The 26,042-nt window shown below is 56.8% G+C and overlaps 5 protein-coding genes across 5 annotated transcripts; 2 read left to right on the forward strand and 3 right to left on the reverse strand.

Moving 5' to 3' along the window:
• Positions 1-1,242: 1,242 nt before the first annotated feature.
• On the forward strand, positions 1,243-4,814 carry ISW2 (chromatin remodeling complex Adenosinetriphosphatase; the record flags this gene model as incomplete). Its single annotated transcript, XM_071061868.1, has 4 exons — positions 1,243-1,338; positions 1,388-1,585; positions 1,640-4,615; positions 4,677-4,814. The coding sequence occupies 4 exons, from the start codon at positions 1,243-1,245 to the stop codon at positions 4,812-4,814; spliced, it is 3,408 nt and encodes a 1,135-aa protein (XP_070917969.1).
• A 639-nt stretch (positions 4,815-5,453) lies between these two features.
• TIF34 (translation initiation factor eIF3 subunit) lies at positions 5,454-6,665 on the reverse strand (the record flags this gene model as incomplete). Its single annotated transcript, XM_071061869.1, has 3 exons — positions 5,454-5,837; positions 5,953-6,550; positions 6,616-6,665. The coding sequence occupies 3 exons, from the start codon at positions 6,663-6,665 to the stop codon at positions 5,454-5,456; spliced, it is 1,032 nt and encodes a 343-aa protein (XP_070917970.1).
• A 1,444-nt stretch (positions 6,666-8,109) lies between these two features.
• ADE3 (tetrahydrofolate synthase) lies at positions 8,110-11,126 on the forward strand (the record flags this gene model as incomplete). Its single annotated transcript, XM_071061870.1, has 4 exons — positions 8,110-8,233; positions 8,306-8,326; positions 8,399-8,436; positions 8,490-11,126. 4 exons carry the CDS (start codon positions 8,110-8,112, stop codon positions 11,124-11,126), a joined length of 2,820 nt encoding a protein of 939 aa, XP_070917971.1.
• Positions 11,127-12,588: 1,462 nt separating this feature from the next.
• Positions 12,589-16,994, reverse strand: MFIFM68171_06451 (uncharacterized protein; the record flags this gene model as incomplete). Its single annotated transcript, XM_071061871.1, has 7 exons — positions 12,589-13,896; positions 14,392-14,511; positions 14,660-16,061; positions 16,110-16,208; positions 16,295-16,320; positions 16,377-16,675; positions 16,766-16,994. The coding sequence occupies 7 exons, from the start codon at positions 16,992-16,994 to the stop codon at positions 12,589-12,591; spliced, it is 3,483 nt and encodes a 1,160-aa protein (XP_070917972.1).
• Positions 16,995-24,263: 7,269 nt separating this feature from the next.
• PCT1 (choline-phosphate cytidylyltransferase) lies at positions 24,264-25,990 on the reverse strand (the record flags this gene model as incomplete). Its single annotated transcript, XM_071061872.1, has 4 exons — positions 24,264-24,404; positions 24,505-24,916; positions 24,996-25,346; positions 25,425-25,990. 4 exons carry the CDS (start codon positions 25,988-25,990, stop codon positions 24,264-24,266), a joined length of 1,470 nt encoding a protein of 489 aa, XP_070917973.1.
• Positions 25,991-26,042: the final 52 nt, after the last annotated feature.

The raw sequence follows: 26,042 nt of genomic DNA on the forward strand, positions 1-26,042 counted from the left end.
TGACTGGGGCACCCGAATGTTGAGGGGTTTTCACTAAACCGAGGGGGGAGCCAAGGCGTGGATGTGGATCAGAGCGGAGCTTGATTGTGGTTCAGGTCTCGTCTGCAGTGGGGCGTGTTGGGTAGCCGAGATACTGATGGCGGTGCTTTTCTGAAATGCTGGCCGGAGAGTGACTGTGTCTCTGAACGATATGCCCTCGAGATCGAAGATGGGCTATGTACTACCGAGATGGCAGTGTTGCGTTGTCATGCTGAGCTGGACAGGCACAGGGACCGGCGGATTGGAGCCTTCGTCAAGCGCCACCCCCAACTGAGAGATTGGCGGAACTTTCCAGGTGCATTGGGGTTGCCCTGTGATTCGTTTGATCCATGGGGTTGTGGAGGTGGCACGTGTGTTTGTGGCCTTGGCTGACATCGACCCAAATTTGGGGTGTGGCTAGGCCCCGGCCCGACATTTCATAAGGCCGCAGCTGGGCCACCACAAGATGCCTCTTCCCCATCGGCAAAGTGCAAAACAAGAATACCTCTACTTTCTACATCTCGACCCGGTGTTATTTAGGGTTAGAATTCTAATTTTGCTCCCCGAAAGTGCAATATAACGTACATGCTGTTTTATGGCTTCTCCGTCCTACATTTACACTGATGGCGGCATTGAGAATGCCATGAAGAAAGCCGCCATGGCGTTGAACCTGAACCTCGCCGAGATAATTTGCATTATTGCCTACCGGTTGCGGAGGATGCTCGATGCTGCGGAACAGACATTGGGGGGGGGGAAATGGAACAGGGCCTTTCATGCCATTGGCTTATCGGAGGTAAAAAAAAAAAAAAAAAAAAAAAAAAGACATAGCTTTCCATGCAAAAGGAACGGACACGCGACGTATGCGAGCATTGCCGGGGATGGTATTTTCTGTAGCCTGCCCGGCATCTTCCGTCGACCGCACTTGAATCCCCTCCGTACCGTGGCGTCTTTGATTGGCTGATTGGGACGCGGTTTGTACCTTTTTGGGGTTCCTCTACCTCAGAAATTCCACCCTGCAAAGCACCCACTCACCCTCAAACCGCCTTACTCGCAGCCTTCCTCGTTCTTGTCGCGAATCGCAGCCACGAGGCTTCTAACCATCAGTAAACACTGTCAGACCATCCAGGCGATCTCTTCTCTTTACCCCTGAGCACTTATACACGCGAGCGCGTCTGAGTCGCGTTCCGGAAGCAGCCCAGGCTTGGACGAGCCATCACAGCCACCATGGCTCCCCGTTCGCGGCAGGGCGGCAATGACACCGACGCGTCAATGCCCGATGCCACAGAACAGAACCAGAGTTTCCAGGCCGGTGAAGACATGGTAAGACTAGCTGCGCACACTTTTTCTTCCGCCGCACTTTTTCCGGTAGAACAGACCGGCTGACAAGCGAGTCGCTCAGGATGTCGACGAGACCCCCGACTACACCGACTCGGACACAAACCCCAACACGACTGCCAGTAGCGTGGCCGGCGACCCTGTTGTCGATGGCCGAAAGAGGCGCTCAGAGGCGAACCAGCTACGGAGAAGTATTTTCGGCAAGAAGCACGACAGGTTGGGAGAATCCAAGGTGGGCAAGGCCAACCATAGCGTTAGCGAAGGAATGCAGCTCACACTTCAGTAGGAAGATGACACTCTCCGTCGATTCCGATATCTCCTCGGCTTAACGGACCTGTTTCGCCACTTCATTGAGACGAACCCGAACCCGAAGATCCGCGAGATCATGGCCGAGATCGATCGCCAGAATGAAGAAGCATCCAAAGCAAAGAAGGGCACTGGTCGACAGGGCGGCGCTGCTAGTGAAAGACGTCGCCGGACAGAAGCCGAGGAAGACGCAGAGCTGCTCAAGGACGAGAAGCACGGCGGTTCCGCCGAGACTGTCTTCCGCGAGTCGCCTCCCTTCATTCAGGGTACCATGAGAGACTACCAGATTGCTGGCTTGAACTGGTTGATATCGCTCCACGAGAACGGTATCTCGGGAATCCTTGCCGATGAAATGGGCCTGGGCAAGACCCTGCAGACCATATCCTTCCTAGGCTACCTGCGACACATCATGGGCATCACCGGCCCTCACCTGGTCACGGTACCCAAGTCTACACTCGACAACTGGAAGCGGGAATTTGCCAGGTGGACTCCGGAAGTCAATGTGTTGGTTCTGCAGGGTGCCAAGGAGGAGCGCCATCAGCTCATCAACGATCGCCTGGTCGATGAGAACTTCGATGTCTGCATCACCAGCTACGAGATGATCCTGCGCGAGAAAGCACACCTCCGGAAGTTTGCATGGGAGTACATCATCATCGACGAGGCTCACCGCATCAAAAATGAGGAGTCGTCGTTGGCCCAGGTCATCCGCATGTTCAACTCACGAAACCGTCTCCTGATCACCGGCACTCCTCTGCAGAACAATCTTCACGAGCTGTGGGCTCTGCTCAATTTCCTCTTGCCCGATGTGTTTGGAGATTCGGAAGCCTTCGATCAATGGTTCTCCGGCCAGGACCGCGACCAAGACACTGTCGTCCAGCAACTGCATCGCGTGCTCCGGCCGTTCCTACTCCGCCGCGTCAAGAGCGACGTGGAAAAAAGCCTGCTTCCCAAGAAGGAGGTCAACGTGTATATTGGTATGTCGGAGATGCAGGTTAAGTGGTATCAGAAGATCCTCGAGAAGGATATCGACGCTGTCAACGGAGCAGGCGGAAAGCGCGAGTCTAAGACGCGGCTGCTCAACATTGTCATGCAGCTTCGGAAGTGCTGTAACCATCCCTACCTCTTCGAAGGCGCCGAGCCCGGCCCGCCCTACACCACTGATGAGCACCTCGTATACAATTCCGGGAAGATGACGGTCCTCGACAAGCTGCTGAAGAGATTGCAGAAACAAGGCAGCCGTGTTCTCATATTCTCTCAAATGAGTCGACTGTTGGACATCCTGGAAGACTATTGTGTGTTCCGAGGCTACAAGTATTGCCGCATTGATGGTAGCACCGCTCACGAGGATCGTATTGCGGCTATCGACGAGTACAACAAGCCGGACTCCGAGAAGTTCATCTTCTTACTGACCACACGTGCCGGCGGGTTGGGTATCAATCTGACTACCGCCGACATCGTCATCCTCTACGATAGCGACTGGAACCCACAAGCTGACCTGCAGGCCATGGACCGAGCTCACCGTATCGGCCAGACCAAGCAGGTGGTCGTGTATCGGTTTGTCACAGACAATGCTATCGAAGAGAAAGTCCTCGAGCGGGCAGCACAGAAGCTGCGCCTCGACCAGCTGGTCATTCAACAAGGTCGTGCCCAAGTCGCAGCGAAGGCCGCAGCGAACAAGGACGAGCTGCTGTCCATGATTCAACACGGCGCAGAAAAGGTGTTCAAAACGAGGGGTGCCTTCGGGACGCTCGCAGAGAAGGGCACCGAACTGAACGATGATGACATCGATGCGATCCTCCAGGCCGGTGAAAGCAGGACAAAGGAGCTGAATGCTCGGTACGAGAAACTCGGCATCGATGATCTCCAAAAGTTCACCTCGGAATCGGCCTACGAATGGAACGGAGAGGACTTCGCCGCGCGCAAGAAGGATATCGGCATCAACTGGATCAACCCGGCTAAGCGCGAACGCAAGGAGCAGGTCTACTCGATCGATAAGTACTACAAGCAAGCTTTGCACACCGGAGGTAGAACTGCGGAAGCAAAGCCGAAGGCTCCCCGTGCCCCGAAACAGGTTCCCGTACATGATTACCAGTTTTATCCTCCCAGGCTTCGGGATCTTCAGGATAGGGAAACTGCGTACTACCGCAAAGAGATTGGCTACAAAGTCCCTCTGCCCGATGGCGACGACGAGAACCTGTCGGAGCGCGAGGCCGAGCGAGCCCTCGACCAGCAGGAGATCGATAATGCCACTCCTCTGACTGAGGAGGAGCAAGAGGAGAAACAGAGACTTGCGCAGCAAGGGTTTGGCGACTGGAACCGACGAGATTTCCAACAGTTCATTAATGGGTCGGGACGCTACGGGCGGACTGACTACGAGGGAATCGCGTTGGAGGTCGACAGCAAGACGCCGGCAGAAATCAAGGCGTACGCCAAGGTCTTCTGGCAGCGGTACACGGAAATCGCCGACTATAACAAATACCTCAAGGTCATCGAGGACGGTGAGGAACGGATGCGCAAGATTGAGCACCAGCGCAAGATGCTACGCAAGAAGATGAGCCAATACCGTGTCCCGCTGCAACAGCTGAAGATCAGCTACTCCGTCTCGACCACCAACAAGAAGGTGTACACGGAGGAGGAAGACCGCTTCCTCCTGGTGCTATTGGATAAGTATGGCGTGGATTCGGAGGGCATCTACGAGAAGATCCGGGACGAGATTCGGGAGAGCCCGCTCTTCCGGTTCGACTGGTTCTTCCTGAGCCGGACGCCGACCGAGCTTGGCCGTCGCTGTAATACCCTCCTCACCACAGTTGTTAAGGAGTTTGAGGACGTCAACCCGACCAAGACGAACGGCGTCAACGGGAAGCTCAAGCGGGAGCCGGATGACGACGAGAACGACGAGGACAGCATCCTCGGCTTGGCACCCGCCAAGAAGAAGACCAAGGCGAATGGGGTCAAGGTGAGCATTCACACGGATGCGAGAGCACTTCGCGAATAGTGAGCTAACACACGGCCTGCAGAACAAGGCTCTGGATAATGTAAAGTCGGCGACGGGCAGCAAGGCGAATTCCACGTCCCCTTCGCGGGCGTCAAGTGTCGTGTCTACAAACTCTAATGCCGCAGGCGCAAAGGCGAAGGCAAAGGGTAAGAAGAAATGAACGAGAGCTATGGGTGCGCGATATAGAAGGAGGGCGAGATGAACGGTTTGGCATGTTGGGGTCGACGACTCGTTATGTCATTTTGATATCTGTCTCTGGGGACGGAAGGCTTGTCCCGTCAAAGGAGGAGGGGGGTGGACATGCAGTACCAGTACCGGGTAGAGTGGATGGGGGCGTTAGGTGGCTGGCTGGTGTGTTTTGGTCATTATGTTTTCTACGTGCTTGTACACGGAAAGTTAAAAACGGCGAAATACTTGGCAACTTTGCTCTCAGATGTCTGCATTGCAGCAGGAACTCGCAAATAGCATTAGGTTAGAGTTTGGCCGAAGTCAAGGTCGATCCCAAGCACCACGCGCTAAGAGATACGTGACCGCTAAAGACAAGCAAGTAAATGCAGGGTCTAAACTACCTGACAAAGGCAAACTAAACCACCTGGGCGAAGGAGAGACCAACTTTTCCTTCCAAGGCATAAAGGGTTTTTGTTGGGCCTTTCCTCTTCCCCCCCCCCCCCCCCCCTCTTTCTTTGTCCGCTTGATTCGCCGACCAAGATTGTTCCCTAAACGCCAATAGCAAATGCCAAAACCACCACCACCACCATTCAAACTACAGGCAGCTTCCATCCCGTGCCGATTTTGCAAATCAAGCGGCCGCGTTCGCGGCAGCTAGCCTGTTTTGCCGCTCCCTCTCGACCTCGTACATGAAGTCAAAGTAGCCCTTGTCGAACTGGTGCACGCGGACGTAGCCGTCCTCGCCGCCGCTGGCGTAGCCCTTGCCCGTCGGGTCGGCGGCGACCGTGTTGAGGGGGCCAAAGTGGCCGCGCACGCGGCCGATCTCGTCCTCGAAGATCTTGTGGTAGAAGCGGGCCTCAAACTTACCCTGGCGCGCCGAGGTCGTCGTCACGTCCATGGCGGCCTGGCCGCCGCCCAGGATGACAAAGTCCTTCTTGGGCGTGATAGCCGCGCTGTTGAGGGGCGTGTCGGCGGTGTAGTTCTTAAGGACCTCGAGGTCTTTAGCAGAGATGAGCTGTTTGAGCGAGGTGTTAGTGGTAAACGTCTATTTTGCTTGTTTTGGCCTTTTTGGGCCTTTTTTGGTAGAGGGAAAGGGGGAGGGGGGAGGGGGTGAGCAGGCAAAGGCATACCTTGGCTGTCTTGTCTTTTGATGCCGTGATGAAGTATGTCCGGTCCTGGGACCACTGGAGATCGGTAATGGGGTTGTTGAGCTCGTGGATGGGGAAGTTGTAAATCAGGTCGCCCGTTTTCCCGTCGTACTGCGAGACGGAGCCGTCCTCGTGGCCGGCGATGATGTACTTGCTCAGGTAGCTCCACCCGGCAACCGTGGCCTTGCTCTCGTCGCATACGATCGTTAGGGCCTTCTCATCGCTCTGCTCTGCCTCGACGTCGACCTTGACGTCCAGCACTACGATGGTACCCAGGTGCCCCATGCGCTTCTCTGTCACCCCCAGTAGCTTGGTGCCGTCCTCGTTGAACTCGACCCGCTTGACGGCCGTCGGGAAATCCCAGGTCTTAAGGCACTTGCCCGTCTTGACGTCCCAGAGTCGGATCGTGTTGTCAGCAGAGCCTGACGCGAGGACGGTGGATGTGGGGTCGACGTCGACGGTCCAGATGGCTCCCTGGTGGCCGCGATATGTGCCGAGCCGCTCGCCATTATGCGCGAACCAGACGCAGATTTGCTGGTCTTTTGAGGTAGAGAAGATCAGATCGCCTTCGCGATTGTACCTGGAAAAGCAGACCAGGTTAGCTGCGAGCTCTGATGGTGCATTGTTCAGCCAAGGGCGACTGACCTGACCTGGGTCAGGGCACGTTCGTGGCCCGACAGTAGAATGGGCCTCATTTTGGCGGGTGTATCGGTCCGCCGGAACTAGGATCTCCAAGTATCGGTTCTTGAAGGACAGTTGTGTGCTTTCTCCTCTTGTTGCTCGCAGGGGGGGATGCAGGCCAGCCGTGCCTTGTCTTCGCCGTAATTTATGTACGGCGGGGTGTTGTTGTTCTTTTAGTGATGGTTTAGGTCTGACCAAAGGTCGATTTGCACGCCCAGTAATTTTTCCGCAGATTGTGCGTGGCGGTGATAGGCCGCAGCAAAAGAGTCATCGAGGGGCGATCCTCCAGATCCTGCCCCACCTTTGGCGCAGGTGGGGTTATATTCACGGACTTGTACTCAGACCGCCTTCCCTTTTCGTGCAGTGTGGGCCCGTCTAAACCTGCGAAAAGACTTGGGAAGGCGGGTTTGTGTTTCACAAATGGGCATTGGATGTTCAACTCGTATGCTGAAAAAAATAGTCGAGGTCTGGTACCCGACTTGACGATCGAGTTGGTAAGCGGAAATCAGACTCAACGAGGTTTTGCAATTTATATCCAGGGTCCTTGGGTTATTTAATTATTAATTACTTTGAGGAGCCAGACTAGCACTGGTTACTGCAACTCTCCTCACAGCACAACTCGAGAACCTGACACCTTTCCCTTCCCGGCGCGGGAGCACAGCAACGTCTTGGTCCCGTGTCGGCTCTTCCTCCTCCACGTCTAGACTCAGCCGGGGACTCAAAAGCACCTGACGCCCCCAGGGAAAAACGCTACTGGAGCCGCTGTAACAGTGTTCATCATGGATTCTTCCAATATCTTAGCCGTTGTTCCCTTATCCCCGGTCGACTGAGCATTGAAAAAGCTGTGGTTCAACGCTGTTCGCTTTCCACCAACACTCGGTCGATATTATTTATCTGTACACAAAGCTCCAGACTTGATTTTCTCGCACTCGGGATCCTGTGCGCATTCCACGGCCCAATTGGTCTAATTTGGGCATTGTTGTTGGTCATCCTTCCACAGCAACTATGACTCTTACACATTTCGTCCGGAGGATGAATCCTCTGCCCCGTTCACCGAGCACCCGGCTGCTTGCGCCGTCCTCAACAGCAAGGCAACTACAATTGGCCAAGTCGAGATTCCCAGAACGAAGATCTCTGTCGGTTCTTCGGGGCCCGAGAATCGGCCTACGGATTAGTCACGGTGCAAGCTCTACGCGGACCGCGAGCGAGCCATTGGGGGCCGAGAGCAGCCGGGCGTGGGTCGACGAGCCCGAGTTTCGGCGTCCCTGCCAATCCTCGGCTGATACTGGCACGGTACCCGCCGGTGCCCCGCGGTACACGCCCCGCCAGGCCCCATCAGTCTTCAGCCCAATTCGCAGGAGCAGCAGCAAGAGCTACGGCAGCAACACCACCGCTCTTCTGCGTCCTCACCACCTCCTGGCCGCTACTGCTCCCAGGGCGCTCTACAGTTCGGCAGCCATGGCGGCGACAAAGATTGACGGGACTGCGATAGCTCGCAAGGTCCGCGAGCGGCTCCGGGCCGAGATCGCCGAGAAGAAGGGGATCAACCCGCGCTTCCAGCCGTGCCTCAAGATTATCCAAGGTGAGTGTTGCATCCCGCACTATCCCGCAGCAAATAATCAATACTCGTGACTAACCGCCAATCCCGGTGCAGTGGGCGACCGATCCGATTCCTGTAAGCCGCACAGAGCCCCAACATCCCGCCGTAGCAGGAGACCACTTGACTGACGCAGGATACTCACCGTAGCCACCTATGTGCGCATGAAACTGAAAGCCGCCGAAGAAGTACGCTAGGCCTCTCGAATGTTTGATCCTCCAGCTAACTCCCCCACCGCTAGGTCGGCATCGCTTGCGAGCTCATCAAGTTCGACGAGACGGCTACCGAAGCCGAGCTGGTCGCCCGTGTACACGCCCTCAATAACGACCCGGCCGTGCACGGCATCCTGGTGCAATTGCCCCTCCCAGAACATGTCTCCGAATACGCCGTCACGTCGGCCGTGGCAAGCGAGAAGGATGTCGATGGCTTCGGCACGCACAACATCGGCGAGTTAGCCAAGCGCGGCGGTCGCCCGTTCTATGTCCCCTGTACTCCCAAGGGTGTCATGGTGCTTCTTGAGGAGGCCGGTGTCGAGCTCAGGGGTAAGAATGCCGTGGTTGTCGGGAGAAGCGACATTGTCGGCAGTCCAGTCAGCTATCTCTTGAAGAATGCCGACGCCACCGTCACGGTCTGCCATTCCAGGACTCAAGATCTGGAACACCACCTAAGAAACGCCGACGTCCTTGTCGTTGCCATTGGAAAGCCTGGCTTCATCAGGGGCGAGCAGCTCAAGCCGGGCGTTGTGGTTATCGACGTGGGAACCAACTACATCCCCGATGCCACCAAGAAGTCGGGCCAGCGCTTGGTGGGCGATGTTGACTTCGAGTCAGCCTCCCAGGTGGCGTCCTTCATCACGCCCGTTCCCGGCGGTGTGGGTCCCATGACTGTCGCCATGCTGCTCCAGAACGTCGTCGACGCGGCGACGTTCTCCTTCGACGCGGAAAAGCAGAGGCACATCGTGCCGCTAACGCTCACACTCTTGGACCCAGTTCCCTCCGACATTGCCATTTCCCGGGCGCAAGCGCCCAAGCACGTCACGCAGATCGCCAGAGAGATCGGTATCTCGAACTCGGAACTGGAGCCATATGGCGCATACAAGGCCAAGGTTGATCTTAGCATCCTCAAGCGCCTCGACCACCGGCGGGATGGTCGTTATGTCGTGGTTACCGGAATCACGCCGACCCCTCTGGGTGAGGGCAAGTCTACAACCACAATGGGTCTCGCACAGGCACTGGGCGCCCATCTCGACCGTCTCACATTCGCCAATGTGCGGCAGCCCAGCCAGGGTCCGACATTTGGCATCAAGGGCGGTGCTGCTGGTGGCGGCTACAGCCAGGTCATTCCCATGGATGAGTTCAACATGCATCTGACTGGCGACATCCATGCCATCACAGCCGCAAATAACCTTCTTGCCGCCGCTATTGACACTCGCATGTTCCACGAGAGCACCCAAAAAGACGCTGCTCTCTACAAACGCTTAGTCCCTATCAAGAATGGCAAGAGGGTGTTTGCCCCTGTCATGCTGCGCCGGTTGAAGAAGTTGGGCATTGACAAGACGGATCCCAACGAGCTCACCGAGGACGAGATTCGACGCTTCGCTCGTCTTGATATCGACCCGGCGACAATCACTTGGAGGCGCGTCCTCGACGTCAACGATCGGCACCTGCGTGGCATCGTCATCGGGAATGCATCGACCGAGAAGGGCCACAGCCGCGAAACGGGCTTTGATATCTCTGTGGCTAGCGAGTGCATGGCCATCCTCGCGCTGAGCACGAGCTTGGCCGACCTCCGGGAGCGCCTCGGCAGAATGGTTGTTGCCAGCTCGAGGAGCGGCGACCCGGTTACCTGCGATGACATTGGCGCCGGCGGCGCACTCACGGCTCTGATGAGGGACGCTATCAAGCCCAACCTGATGCAAAGCCTGGAGGGCACGCCCGTCTTTGTGCACGCGGGTCCCTTTGCCAACATCAGTATCGGAAATAGCTCCATCCTGGCTGACAAGATGGCCCTTAAGCTTGCCGGCACAGAGCCGGATGAGGACTATGCATCCAAGGCCGGCTTTGTGGTGACCGAGGCCGGATTCGACTTCACCATGGGCGGCGAGCGGTTCTTCAATATCAAATGCCGTACATCAGGCCTTGTGCCGGATGTGGTCGTCGTGGTTGCTACCATCCGCGCTCTCAAAGTTCACGGCGGCGGCCCGCCCATCTCTCCCGGCGCGCCTCTCGATGCGGTATACAAGGAGGAGAACGTTGAGGTGCTACGGAAGGGTTGCGTCAACCTAGCCAAACACATTGCCAATGCCAAGGCCTATGGTGTCCCCGTTGTGGTCGCTGTTAATAAATTCTCTACCGACACGCAGGCCGAAATCGACGTTGTTCGAGAGGAAGCCATCAAGGCTGGCGCGGAGGATGCAGTCATGTCCAACCACTGGGCCGAAGGCGGTAAGGGCGCGGTCGACCTCGCCAAGGCTGTCATGGCCGCGGCTGAGAAACCCAAGGACTTCAAGCTTCTCTACGGCCTCGAGGGCACCGTGCAAGAGCGTATCGAGAAGATCGTCCGCGAGATGTACGGCGCCGCCGCCGTCGAGTTCAGCGATCTTGCGCAGAAGAAGGTCGACACGTACACGCGCCAGGGCTTTGGGAACCTCCCAATCTGTATTGCCAAGACGCAGTACTCGCTCAGTCACGACCCTGAGCTCAAGGGCGCGCCGACGGGCTTCACGGTGCCCATCAGAGACGTGCGCATGGCTGCCGGCGCCGGCTACCTGTATGCTCTAGCCGCCGATATCCAGACGATTCCAGGTTTGCCCACCGCTCCTGGATACCTCAATGTCGACGTCGATCCCGAGACTGGCGAGATTGATGGCTTGTTTTAAGCAAGCGAGCATATTTGAACCTGTTCTTGATCAACTAGTCTTTCTGGCAGTCATTTCAGGCTAGGAAGTCAAGACATGCATTTCTGATCAACTCACAAGAAGCATGTGGTATGGAGAAAGCTCAACGGGGAGTGCGTGTCTTAACACATGGTGCTAGTGACACCACAGCATAGGTAAAGGCAAGAAAAAAAAACAATAGGAATGGTTCATTAGACCAATGTCTAGAGGCTTCCAGAACAGCCAGATAGAAGCGACTTTTATCATCGACGCGTTTCCAAGTAATAAACACAGCTCAAGTGCAACCAAGAAATGTTCACTGTCTTGTGGCTACTGAGATTATAACAATTCTATTATGCACCGCTACATTTACTCGGCCTTGCTAAATTACCCTTTACCTTCTGGCCCAATCCCCCATCGCGACCTCGATCTATCATTAGATTTATCGCGCGCTGGTCAGTTCGCGCGTCGCTGCGTTGCCCTGGTAGCTAAAAATACATGATATAAGAATAGCCTATAGCGGCATATAGCACGAACTCGCAGAAAAGCAGAAGCAGGAAAAATACATAAAAGTACAGGTGTCTCTGTCAACTGACAGTGAGGGAGAAACAAAAACGAGACTAAAAAAAGTAAATACCCAAAATAGCAGAAATTGAACGTGAATCCAAGAGAAAGCATAAAGGAAGAATAGGTCGTCGCGGTCATTCTCGTTCTCGGCATGAATGTGTGTGAGTAAAGGAAAGAAGAGAGAAATTCATGAAGAACGAAAGGAAAAGGCTATCATGAGAAAGGAATGGACATCAACCAAGCTAACCAAGCCAACCCCTCCCGTACGGTATCATATCATAAGGTTCCTCGTATCCCGAACCGCCAAATATCCCGAATAACTAGTAGAACAATCCCGTAGTTCGTGTATCCACTTGCCCTCTGGCCCCTCGGTCCCTGATAATAGACAGGAAATAGAAAACAAAACATTGCAAATAAAGTAAGGTGAAAAGTAGGTAGTACAAGGAAGAAGGAAAAAGAAAAATTAAGGAAATAGTAGGGGAAAAAAAAAGGTATAAAAAAAACTGTTATCCTTGTTTTGTGCCCATTAGTAACATCTGCGGTTTGTTGCATGTATGTCTCCATCCCAATTAGATCCACGGCTGGTGCTGGCTGAACGTTTTGAAGAGATCATCAATCCGGGGAAAAGAACGGCAGGTCTGCGCTCACCCGCTCACTCGATCTCGCGGGCGCGGATCCTGGTAAGAAGGAAATGGAAAGGGATGTCTGTTGAAGCAGAGTCCTCTAGGTTGGGTGCGCGTGCGTGGGGGTTTGTGTATATGCATGCTTCAGTCCGGTCCAGGGGTGGGGAGCCGGCGGCGGAGGAAGCAAGTGGTGGGAGAAGTGGGATGGATGTATATATGTTGTCCCTGAGTTGGGATCGAGATAGATAGGGTTGGCGCAGACGAAGAGGTCCCACTCAGAACCACTTCCATCCAACCCCCTCTTCGATCTTCCTCAGCACCGCAATAGCATCCACATACAGCATGCTCTGTCCCCCCACACAGTCGCTCTCCAACCGCCTCCGCACAAGGCCAACGACGCCCCCGGCCTCGCGCCGGCCGCGTGCGCGGCCCACACCCTCGGCAGCCACCATGCGCAGCCAAGCAAGCGCCTCGTCGTCGGTAGTGGCGCCGGCCCCAAAGACCACGCCGCTGGCACCGCTCGCGGGGCTACTCCCGCCGCTGCGCCCACCACTGCTGCTCCGCTGCCTATTCCACTGGCTTTGCTGCTGCTGGTGCTGCTGCTGGGCCTCGGCCGGATTGGAAGAAGACGACGAGGAAGAAGGGGCGTTCCCCCTCGCGCGGTGGTTGAAAGCCCAGCAGATCAGCGCGCAGACGGACAGCGCCCAGTAGTCTGCCAGGTCGGTCGACCAGGGCGCAGAGCCGGCGGCGGAGTTGGGTGTTGGCTGGCGCTCGAGGAAGCCCAAGATCGCGCGCGCGGCATAGACGGTCGCCTTCGCGGCGCTGTCGCCTTTGACCCAGAGTCCCAGCCGCCGTTGGTGCTCGCTAAACAGGGCCGCCGGAAGGACCTTTTGCGAGAACGCCCACGAGTCGCCCCCGACGGCGAGGAGGTCGCGGAGCGGGGTGTGGTGCAGTGCCAGGTAGGTGTTGGCAACGGGGTAGTTGCCGAAGAGGGTGTTGATGCGATCTTCGGCGCCGAGGTACGGTGTGTCCTGGGCCTCGGGGATTTGGCGGAGGAAATGGGGCTGCTGGTCCGGACCGAACTGGCTTCCCACGTGTTGCGTATGCGGATCCAGTTCGGGCGCGGGGGAGTTGGTGGCCGAGACGGATGCTCCCTGCGATCTCTGACGGCGCGGCAGGTGGAGGGCGCAGACGCCGAGCATGATCATCTGGTCAAACACAGGGCGGGCCTCGATGTCCTCGGGGGTGAGTTGCTCGACCGGGGGAACGAGGTCGGGTTCGGCCGCGCCTGGATCGGCGGCTAGCGCGTTGGCCCATTCGTCCGCCGAGGAAGCCTCCCACAGCTTGGCACTGCGGCCGAGGAGGGGAACCAGCTGGAGCGCTGCCGAAGCCCCGGCTTCAGCGTCCTGTACGCGGCGTTGCTGCTGGTAGATGGCGGCGTGGCCATCGCAGAACAGGCAAGCCGCGAGGAGTCGGCGGCGAGATTCGGCTTCGAGCCAGTTGCGCCACCGGTCCTGGGCGGGCAGGTGCTGATCCGCGACGAGCATGGCGCTGTCCAGGAGGGCCGGGTTATGGTACAGGACCTGTGGGTTCGAAACGGACTGTAAGCATGCCTGCCCAGGAGCCTGAGAAAAAGCCGAGAGAAAGAGAGAGGGCGCCGAAGCCGGCACCGGGCTGTAATGATCGGGAGCAAAGAGAGTAGACCATGACTTCTGTGCTCGGGAGCGAGCATCAGAGGAAGAAGCAAGATTAAAATTAAGATTACTGCTCAGCGAGGACGGAAAATCAAAAACCACGGACGAATCCGGCGAGGAAAAAGAAGGGTTGCCAAAAGAAGACGTCGTCGAAGAAGGATAGGACGAAGGAAAACTCCCCCAGGGTGTGCTCGGGAGCGGACTCAGATGCCGCAGGGCATAGGGGGACATGGTGGTGGTGGTTGGTGTGATGGAATCACACGAGGAGGCTGAAGAAATAGGAGAAGAAGTGGGGGACCATGCGTTGGTGTCGACGAGCCAGAACCCGTTGTCCTCAGAAGGAGCAGAGGATGGCGGTACAGTAGAGGACCGCAGAGCACTCACCCTCGAATACAAAGACTCGAACGGCTTCGAGGGTCGCGTGACGGCCTTGCGGCCGCGGAAGCGTGCAAAATACTCGCACAGGAGGATGGCTTGCATGACTTGGAGGCTCCATCGAGGGACCTATCATCATTGTATTGCTTGTTAGCATCATTATCCTTCTAAAGCTGTTTGGGGGGGGGGAGGGTGGGGGGTTGGAGAGGTTGGAGAGGTTGGAGAGGTTGGAGAGGTTGGAGAGGATGGGAGAATGCTCCTCGCAATCATCACTCACCCGCTTCACCTCCTGCCATGCATACTCGTGCAGCTGATTTCCCCGAGCTCTGTCATCCTTGTTGTCCAAGTATTGAGTAGCCACGGCCGCCATAGCACACTTTAGCACATCCTCCGGTGCTACTTCAAATGACTGCCGGTGCACAAACGGCAGCAACGGATCGACCCGCGCCCAGTATACCTCGAGGTAGCCAGGGATAGCAGCGCGCACTGGGCCCGGCAATGGAATGGTCATGGCCGCGGAGATCGGCATGGCGCACCCATCCACCATGGCTAGGTCTAACCCCGCCACAATCCCGCTACTGTGATTACTATTATCGCCGCCAGGGCTTGCAGCATTGACGCTGCCGCTGCCACCGTATCCCATGTCCAAGCCGCCTAGCACATCCATGCCGCCTATGGCGCCCTGACCCATCAGGTCCTGGTGTGGCGCCACCATCATTCGTTTCCGGTGCCCGACGCCGGCCAGCGGGCCCAGGCGGCTTGGGACGGTAGGTATGGGCGCAATTAGAGAATCTCTTGCGTGAGGAGCCGTGTTCAGAGGTGGTGTCTGGCTGCGGATGGAGGAGATCGAGTTGCCGTGCTGGCGGTGATGAGGCGGGCGGAGAGTGCTATCCGAGGAGCCGCTCAGGGAAGAATGATGGCCTGCCGGCCCGGAAAATCCCAGCGAGGACACACCGAGCATTGCACCACCAAAGTGCTGGTCCTGTGACTGCGCGTTGGACGTGTATGAACTGACGAACAGAGACGGCTGAAGGCCCGAGGCTCCGGTCATAGGAACCTGAGGAGCCTGGGGACCCCTCGATCCCGGAGGAGGATACGGTGACAGTCTCTGTGAAGCACCCCATTCGTCTGTCGGCGACCGATGCCCCCGCATCCAGTGGCGCGTGTTTCTTGAGCCGTCTGATGGGGTCGAGTAGGCGCTGTCCGATGCCGACGACGGCCATGGCGAGGTATCCTGCAGGTCTGGCGGCTGTCCGGCCGGCTGTAGGCTTGGCTGTGGGATGCCCTGTGTGACCACGTAAAGAGGTTCGCTCCTTGGCGGCTGATATGGCCCTGGACCGCCGGGATAAGGGCGGGTCAAGGGAGAAGGTTGTGTCGGATTGATGATCGTGTGATCGGGTGAGAGCCTGAAGGCACCGCTATCGGACACCGTGTACACAGGAGAGTTTCTATGCACCTGCGAGAACCTGGCCTGGCCGCTGATGCCGGCGCTGGGCGTAGGCGGAATCTCGGTTGCCGAGGGGGACGGAGCCAGTCCGGGACCGGAACCAGCCACGATAGCTGATGGGCTATGCGGGGATTGCTGGGCTTGACGGGATACTGCCGCCGGAGAGAGATGGGGACTCTCTCGTACTGAGCCCGACTTTGCTGCTTGGTCATCTTCGCTTTCGCTGGCGTTGCTGTCAGCAATACAAGGGTGAGACAAATTTGGGCAATCACACACGTACTGCTTCTGCTGATGCCGGGTCAATAAATCCGCCCGATGAAATGCCCGCTCACAGTTCGGACACTGGAACCGAGGCTCTGCGTGACTTAATTGGTGGCGCCTAGGCGGCATATGAGCATCAACGCACCGGATGGAAGAGGGGGGGAGAAGCCAAAGACGGCCGGCCAGGGAGGGCGTGAAGCTCACCTTAGATGTTCAGCTCGTGTGAAGGTCTATGTCGATGGTCAGCATAGGCGCCGGCACGGTAGAGAGGGAGCATGCTTCGTACCTTGGGCGGCTTGCAGATGGTGCAGACATGGACCGGCAAACCCTTCTGCGCTTTGCTGACCCGGCCTGTCTTTGGAGTGATCCTCGTTGGCAGTTGGGCTGGCGCGGGATGCATGCGCACAGGTCTCTGCGGGCCACCGCTCGTCGATGACGGCGAGACGACCGAGCCATACCTTCTCGGCTCCATCGAATCGTTGCTCGTCGTGCTCCGACGGCGGGCGGATGGCCTGGTCGTAGGTGCTGACAGGGACGACGGTGGAGACGAGGAGGAGGACGAGATGGTGGCAGCAGGGCCAGCTCCTGTTCCAGTTTCTGTTCCGGTTCCGGTTCCTGTTCCTGTTCCTGTTCCAGATATTGCTGGGGCAGACTTGGGACCACGAGATAAAGCACCGCGCCTCTTGGGCTGGGCAGCGGGGGCGGCCTGGTTGATATCCTGTTCGGTGGCCAGGTCGGGACTACTGACATGTCTCGGGTCTGCGTGCTGGTTGGTGGGTGGTTCCTGGAGCTGACCGGCACTGGCCAGTTTGCTTGCGCCCTTGTCCCTTTTATTGTGGGGGGGTAGACCGTCGGCAATCTGGTGGTCGTCGTTGACATCCATTATAAACTTGAGACTAGCCATGACGGGCGGCAGCAGTCTCTCAAATTGGAAGCCAGATACCCCAAGTTGGGACTACACAGCCCTGCCGGGACTGCTGTGACAAATGGAGAGGTAGCAGCCGATCTGGAAACAAGCAGCAAAAAAGTGACAATGTCAGGGTCGGGTAAGTCGGGTACGGCAGTACACGCGCGGCTGCAGCAGCACGCGCAGGGCAGAGAGGCTTGAAGGGGACGGAAAACCACGAAAGTGACAACAGCACGATGGGTAAACGGAGGATACAAGAGCAAGCCTCAGCCGCCCGGGGGGGTGCCTGATGGAGGGGTGGTAGGGGTCCAGGGCAGAAGAGGGTCACAACGACGTGCCCGAAGGGACCGCGTTGCTTCCACCCGTTGAGGACAGGGCTCGGAGCATTCTGGGGTACTACAGCGCGGCACACCAGCGGCGCTGCTATATTCAGACGGGCCACAGGGCCTGCAAGTGTGCTGCAACTAACGTGAAAGATGGGATGGGAGATCGAAATGCACGGTCTTGGCCGCCTTGCAGAAGGAGGCTTGGTGCCCGTTTGGGAGCGGCTGTTGTTCCCATCAGCCCCTGTCCCCAGTCAGCGAGCGTGCAGGGGATAGGTCAAAGGGGGGGTAGGGGAGGGGAAGTGTTGGACAGGGGTTGGCAGACATTCGCTGACCACATCCAAGACCCGGGTAGGACCAATGCAAGCACGTAGTAATATGAAACGAAAAGGGTAGGGGGGGGGAAAAGAAGAGAGAAAAAAAAAAAAAAAAAAAGGGGGAAAAAAAGGAAAAGGGAAAAGATTTGGTTGATTCGCGAGGTGCTTTGCATAGTGCGGCCGCTGACAGGGGAGAGCAGAAGGCAGCATCGACTGAAGCAAATCTACTTGTGGTACATACACTACGCAACACCTAGCGTTGGGTTGGTCCCCTTGCTCTATCGCGTTTCGAGGTTGTAACCTTCCTTCTGCACCAAACGAAGCTCACCGCGACTCTCAGCCACGGCCACGAGGGCCCTCCCTTGTTCTACACAGCGCTATTTCAAATAGACACGGATCTTGGCGATTGCCGGCCGGCACGCCAACATTCCTCCTTTTCGGGATTTAGAGCAGCAAAATACCGGTAGTAAATAGGACCAGGACGCTCTGCATCGGTCGGTCGAGGCGGCGCCCGAACGGTTTCCCGAAGTTCCGGCGACAATCTAGGAACGCAAAGGCCGTTAACCGGGGTCGAGCGCCGCGCTGTTGCTCAAGGTGCCGCAAAATGCGTTGCACAGTCCGCGATATGCGAACACGATGCCATCGTAGGGCTGTCGGATGAAGGTTGGCTGCGGGGTCGGGACGCGGCATCCCATGTGGCAAACAGGCGTCCAGTGTGCTTAGCGCGGATCCTGTTCGGCCCCGAAGTACTACAACAGAATAGGCGCGCTCTCCAGAGATGACGTCCTGCGTCATCGCAGAGTTCGGTTGTCCTTCCCCAGGAACGGGACTCTCAAGTGGCTGCTGATCTGACAAGCAGAACGGCGCAGATTCACAGTCCTAAGACTAGCGGAGAGCTTCAAAAATTCACATTCGTCAACTGACGCGTGGCAGCCATTTTCGTGCGCGTTTAGGTTGCACAAGGCTAATGTGCAAGCTTACCGCACCTGCTTGTGTTCAAGGCGACAACCCGGGCTTATGGCCGCTAGGAGCGCGCAGAACAGACCCCCCACAGCAACCAAACGAAATACGCGATCGGTTTTAGGATGTATCGCGGCAGATAAAGAAGACAAGGATAGGGGAGACAACAAAAAAGCAGAGAAAAGAAGCCTTGGCATTCGCCTTCTAGAAGAGTTGGGGCAGTGGGAATTGGGAAGTTTGGGAAGCAGTGGGCCCGTTGGCGAAAAGCCACACAGCGTGGTGGGTTGCAACCAAAGTGACCATTAGCCGCCCTGTCAACTGGCTCTATCCGGCATGCTGGATTGGGACGTTGTTTGCACAACAATACGTAACAGTAAGTAGGTGTATCACCCACCACAAGCGCTTGCTCTGTCTAAGCGCGAGCGCCAAGGTACCCGGCGATGACACCGACGTGTGGCCTGTGCGTGCAAAGTCGTCTTGGTCATTTTGCAGATTACGGGCAAGATCCGAAAGTCGCGACGGGCCAGGAACCGTTTCTCTCCAGTCTCTCAAGGAAGGCCGGGAGAAGACTTCCAAAGACCCGCGTTGGCCAAGGACAAGGGTGGGTGACGGGGTGCAGCGGGGTGGGTTGATGTGCATGCCAGGGGGGCTTAGTCGCGCCGCCATTCCCATTGGACGAAACCTGCCCTGCGCCGCATGCCAGTGAGATCCTATTTTTGTTGGTTCCCAACCGGGAAAGGCGTCTTGACAAAATGGAATTTATCGAATCATGCCAACAAGCAGAGTCGTATGGAAGAGCATCCTGCATTACGGGCATCTGCCAACACTGGCGAGCATGAGCAGTCTCAGGCAGTCCACTTGGATGTCGGTCAGATTTTTTTTTTAATTTTTTTTTTTTTTCAGGCCAAATACGGCGACCGCGAATCATGTATGCGTGCGTGGATGGTGGCGGCTTGCCGGGGTTTACCATGTACCGAGAGAGGGTCCGTCATATCGCCCAGATCGGATCGCGGAGAAAGGGACCCCAAAGACTGGGGTTGTTCTGAAACGGACTTCCACAACCGCCCTCGTTGGGTAGCTTCCCGGCTGAGACATCTCAGGCTCTACTAGTATAGTATAGGATTCATTTCCCCTGTTTGTATACCTGGTGCCAAGTCCTCCAGCCCTGAGGTTTGTGTGATGCGGTCCCGCGCGCGGCGAATTCCAAATGTGCTCGCTGCTGTATACGTAGTAAAGGCGCTGGTTCCCATGGCGGGTACCAAAGCAGCAGGGTGGAGAGCGCCGTTGGCTCGTCGGTTCCTTGCAATGCTCGTGAAAGAGTAGTGTGGGTCCGGAAATGTCCCCGGAGCGGTGGTGTTCGGGCCCGACTAGCCAGGTTCTCGGGCTTTGTTTTGCCCCGTCCGGGGTAGTCTGCTAACGTAACAGTGTTGCGCAGCGTACACGATAGCTGATCGTGTGCTGCGAAGTCGGGCGCTTAATCCTCGACTGCCGATTCGTCGACCTCTGGCTTCAAGGTAATACCCGCAGACTGAAGATACCCGGTAGTATCCCCTGCGGCTTGGTCCGGCAGTGCAGTGTGGCAGCGTGGTGTCCAGGGAGTTGGGTCCTGATTGTCCCAGGTACCTTGCACACATGGTTTGGCTTGTGGTGTGTGGCAGCCCTGTTGCGCGCTTGTCTCAGAGATCTTCAACGGCGCTTAATTTTCTTGCCATGCCTCTCTCAAGCATGTGTTGATGGTCGAGGAACGTGCCACCTCCGGGAGTCGGGTGCGGGGCCATCGGGGAAGGGGTCTCTTCAGAAAGGCAAGAGCAGATAGACCTCGCCAATGAATTCGTGACCGTCTCATCACATTTTGGTGGGTGATTCGCTTGCAGACCATATTTACAAGGGGCCGGTGCAGCCGAATGAGAGAAGAGGCGTATCATCGGCGGTCCCACCACCACATTTTTACCGTCCCAGGTAGGGACGCTGCCAGGCCGCTTAGGCTGGCCCCCCGCAGACCCATCTTTGCGCTCCATGACCCATAGCCCTTACACTCCCACCGGAAGACGAGAGCTATGCCAGAACTCTAACGCGCAGAAGCTCAAGGGGTCATCCCATTAACCCCTCTGCGGCTGAATGCCATAATTTTGCGTTAAGGCGCGACTTTAGGGGCCGACCTAATCCGATCTACATGAGACAGCGGCAAGCAAGTCCGTGACGGGAACTAGCTAGTGGTACGGGAAGAGCCTGCCTTCTCTTCCCCGTGATTGTCGTCGCACTCGGACAGGTCCCGTGCATGGGCGCCACAGTGACGAGGGTTGTTATTTATAGAACAATCAAGTGCACTACTCATTCGTTGGTGGTTTCAAACCTCATCGACCTGGGTCCAAGTTCAGAGGTGTGAACCGTCGTTGGAGTTTGGGTGAGGTTGCGTCTAGTCTTGTTCATGATATCAGGGAGTTCGGGAATGAGGGTCAATCTGTCGAATGCCGTACGTGACCAGGGGATGGCGGCAGCCGCGGCTGGCCACCGTCGATCTCTAATCTAGCTCCTCCATCTTTGGGGGCGAATGGCCCTACACGGCCGTTCTACAGCCGCGAAGCGACGTGCAGATTTCGGTCTATCTCGTGCAACGGCCTTCGGCCCGAAGTAACAACACTCTCTGCTATCTCTCGCGCACAGCTCACAGCCAACACTCAGCTCGGCTCACGTAATTCTGGCTGCCTTGTGCAAATTCTGTCTGCTATCCTGGCTATGCAAGGTCACAGTGGGCAGATCGGGCGCCATTCTCGACAACGCACCCTGAAGCCCATCTACCAAGGATAGTGTGGTACGTCAACAGATACCTATCTTGGGTGCCTCTTGCGGCGCGCTCGCTTGCGGGACGTCCCGTCAGTCGATGGTCTTAATGAGGGTTGCGGCAAACTTGGCCCGATGCGGCGCGGCCGGTTGGCTCTTCGGTTGGATCGGACCACGCCGTAATTCGCATCGTGGTGCTAGACTTGGGCCTGCAGGAAATAAAAGAAAAAATAAAATAAAATAAACAAAGCCAGCTCCAGTTATCGGGGGAAAGGACATCTTCTCTCCGCACAGCCACTAATTAGGTTCCCATGCTGCCTGGCTCGGGTGACACACACAAGGCCCTAGGTGGGCTGCGGAAGCGCGTAAAGCTAAGATGCTCTACTGCAGATGGGCTGCAGCCGGCTGACGGGCAGCTCACTGCTAACAACCCATATGCGCCCCAGGCCTGCATCCGCCTCGGTCACAGCCGCGAGAGCTCAAGAAATATGTTCTATTCTGAAACAGTTTCAGGTTTGAATCGGCCCTTTCAATTCTCGCCCCTCAGCCCAGCTTCCTGGGACGGCCTTTCTGCGTCAGGGAACACGACGCGGTCAATGACAGCTCGGGTACGTCTCTCAGGTACCGTAGCCAGGATTGGGTACTGTCCATGCCGCGGCAACCTCCGGCATTCCGACGCCGGGCGGCCTGAGGGACGGGAGCTTGCTGCTACTCACCTCACGTGCTCTCTGATCCCCCCCCCCTAGCCGTTCTCTTGCATATTGTTGTTATGCAAGGGACGACTATCTCTGCCCATCACAACCGTTTACCAGCCTTGAGGCAACATATCAACCCAGTTATACGGCTTTGCCGAAGACCCAGCTGGCTCTTGAGGCCCTACCTGAGGGCTGGCTGTAATCTGGCGACCGGGTTTCCTAGAAAGACGGCGTCACACGGGAAACTTGCAACCCCCACCACCGATCCCTTCCCGTCTGGTTCTTTCCCTTCCCTTCCGTTCCCCAGCCTGTTACAGAATCAGACCCCAAGGTCACCTTACACAAGTGGATATGGGGAAAGCATTGAGATGGTTCGCCCCTCCTCTCCGGAAGGACTGTTCCGCACGGCGAGATCTCAGCTTCCCCGTTAATCCCAAGAGTAGCAACTCACAGAAGGCACAAGATATGCCGAACATTACTGTCGACATCATCACCGTAGCCGCCCGAGCGCTTCTGACCTCTAACGTCAGGCCCGCAGCGATTCCATGATGCGTATCCGATACTGAGGTACGGAGTTCAGGAGCCCCTGAACTAACATCTGCGGGGGCGGCGCAGTCAACCCCAAAAGGCAGGTAGGCCACGAGGGTTCGTGCCTAGCCAAATGGAAGGTCCCGACCTTGAGTAACGATTCTAGACTCGGTAAACCGTTGTTGTCGGCCAGCGCTTCCGTGAGCCATCGGGGTGCCCGTCTTTCAGGGGCGAACCTAGTGCCATAGCAAATACGACCCGGATGGCTCTCTAGGTTCTGGCAGGAGCTCCGGTCTGGCAGGGGCTCCGGTTTGGCATGGACAGCCAAGCTTGGCCACCGACAATCGCCCCTGTGGCAACTCGCTTTAAAGATCTACCGAGGTTATTTGAGTAACCTTGAGCCCTGTTGGTCTCTAGGACGTGCCTCCTCGGTTCAACCGTGAGCACCAGGATACAACCCCTGACTGTTGGACAAGGAGACGCATAACCCTTATCATTAACTCAATGTACTCTATTTGTCACGATGAATAAAGGACCAACGTAGCTTCCGTTATCGGAGTTGGCTGGTTCTCTTCACAATTTGTTGTCACGACGGCGATCGGAGCTGATGATTTGTAACGGACAATTAATTTGAGTAATAGTTAAGCCTCCTAAACCCGGTATTCCCGTGGATAACATGTTCGGTACTCTAGCGTGGTTTTGTCATCATTGAGTTCACTCGCGAGGGAAATGATATGGGCGGGTGGAAGATCTTAGCTCTGCTAGTCGGCTTTATCCCGTCTCTCAGGACCGGTAACCAAGGGCACAAACAACCAGAGGCCATACAAGCAGCGCTACTCTCTTGCTTAGCTAGATACCTACGAGGCTACGCAAAATCAACACATTCCTTGCCACTCAGAAGCGGTTGAGTTCAAGATATGGCACTAGAGAGCTGTATTAACAGCCTGCTTAAATCATATATCCGGCGAGTTGATGACACGCCCATACACACCGCTATCATCATGATGGAAATAATCTTGATCCAGTTGTTTTACCTTATCCAACATTCAAATTACACCCCCAATAATCCATCTACTAATGGTTAAACCTGCTTGGCGATCCATCATTGCATGTAGCCCCAGTGATCACACCAACACTGCCGTCAACTTTCCCACTTATTGACACGAACATCGCCCATGCCAGAAGCACGAGATACTTATACTATCTAATAACCGGGGAATCGCATCAACAACTCCGAACGCGCGTGATTTCGTATGCAAGAACTAGGACACCTGAAAACACCGCGTTGCCGATAGTATCAGACCTTTCTCCGTTCCCCCACTCCATCGATCCGATGATAACTTGTTGGGATACATTAGTGCGTTGCTTAGAGTAAATCTGAACAGTAAACGTAATGACACAGGAACCTGCCAACATGAACTGAGGGAAATCTATACCTAGCGGCAAACCACCCCCCTTTTTTCCCCCCTCTCCGTTTAGGAAAGACTAAAGCTTATTGCGTATCGTTGGCCTATCGTTACTTCCCGCCAGCGGTTCCCAACAACGTTAAACAAGACCCAACCACCCAGTGAGCGTCTGCCACCAGGTCCTGGGTTATACCCGCCGGTATACCCAACTTCTCCCCTCCGTTTAGAATATCCCTAAACACAACTCCAGAAACACTCATGACTCGGACCGTTGACTCGTAGCACCCACCTCCCTGGACCGTCGCCGATCCCTCGCCCTGTCTTCGCTCTCCTCCGAGTCGTCGTCGCTGACAGGGCGGCTGCCGTCTTCTTGTGCTGCCCTGCGGCTCTTGGTCATCTATGATTAGCAGGATATTAGTATGACCCGGTCTCCAGAAGAACGAGAGCGGAAGAAAAGGAGAAAAGAAAAAGAGAAGAAAAGGGCAGAAACCACTTACCCAAGACCGCACCCCCCCAATCAACCCCAGCGTATACCCGGTAATAAAGTCATTGCCGTTACCCGCCGTCCTCTCCCCAGGACCCGCCGTGGGACTCCTCGGTCCAAAACTTGCCCCCGCGTTCGGGCCGAGCGGACTGCTCGGCGCCGTGCCCTCGTTGCTATCTCTGTGCAAGAATCCGGGGGGCGGCCGAGCCGGACTCTGCGGACGGCTCGTCGGCCAAAACTGCCTGAGCTCCCTGCTGAGCTCTTGACCCGTGGTCGTCCAGTTGCTCCGGATGTTGTCTCGCAGATCTTGTACGTGCCGTTTGAGCTCGAGCTCGTTCTTCTTGAGCCAGCTGATGTTGAGCTCCTGTCGGGACGTGCCGCGCTTGAGCTGCCGGGCGATGTACTTTTCGTAGTCGCGGACGATTCTAAGATCATGCCAAAGGTTAGATGGACGGTCCAGGCTAAAAAAAAAAAAAAGCGGGAGAGGGAGGGAAGGGGGCCTACTTTGTAATGATACCCGTGGTGCTCACCCCCTCGGTCCGCTGAGTCACCAAGAACTTGCCTGCCGCCTTGATCGGGGCGTAAATGTCGTCGCCCTCGTCGGCGCCGTAGGGGATGTCGTCATGCGCTACGTAGTCGATCTGGTGCTCCTCGAGGAACCCGGGCGTGACAATCCAGGGGCAGCTCTCGATGACCTCGTCGACCCATCTGCAGTGCCGGACCGTCTCGGCACGCTCTTTGCCCGAGAGTACGGTAAGGCCCTTGCGCTTGTGCGTCTCTTCGTCTCCCGTGACGCCCACGATAAGGTAGACCTCGGGGAATGCCTTTTTCGCTTGCTCGAGCTGGCGCATGTGCCTGGGAGAGGAGTCTAGCGTTAGCATATATGCGGCATTGGAGGTTGGGTGGCGCCTCTGGCTAGCCGAGCTAACATACCCGAGGTGGAATAGGTCAAACACGCCGTCCGCGTACACCCTGACCGGCCTGCCCACGGGAGGCGGATTCGTCTTGTACCCGGCGGGGTGCGTAAGCTTGCCGATCGGAGGCGGGGCCATCGCCGCAGAGCCTCTACCTCCGTTCCCCGACGCGCTGCCGTTGGCGCTGGCAATGTTGCTCTCCTTGACCGCCGAGGCTTTCCGGCTGCCCTTGCGCGCCACCCTCTCGGCAATGTCGACGCTCGCCTCAGTGGTATCGCTTGGCTCGCCGGGATCGACGACTTGGGGCGGCGCGGCGGCGGGTTGGTCCGAATTGGCGCGCTGGCGTTTGCTCGGTGGGTGACTGCTGCCGCCCGCGGACGAGTCGGTCTTCTTGTGGGTGGCAGCGGCGGCCCCGGTAGTCCGGCCGGATTCGGGGGCGGTCGTGTCACCCTCCTCGGCGGAAGCGTCGCGCGACTCGGTCTGGATGATCTGGTCCTGGCCCATCTCGATTGCGCTGCTCGCCGTGTTATTGCGCTTGCGTTTCCCGGCGGCGTTGTTTTGCGACGACGGACTCGGCGACACCATGTTGGGCATGAACGAACGAGTTACGGCTTGTAAAAGCGGGAGGCCGGAGCGG

Source organism: Madurella fahalii (genome assembly GCF_045866475.1).
Source record: "Madurella fahalii IFM 68171 DNA, scaffold_3, whole genome shotgun sequence".
Lineage (NCBI taxonomy): Eukaryota > Fungi > Ascomycota > Sordariomycetes > Sordariales > Madurella > Madurella fahalii.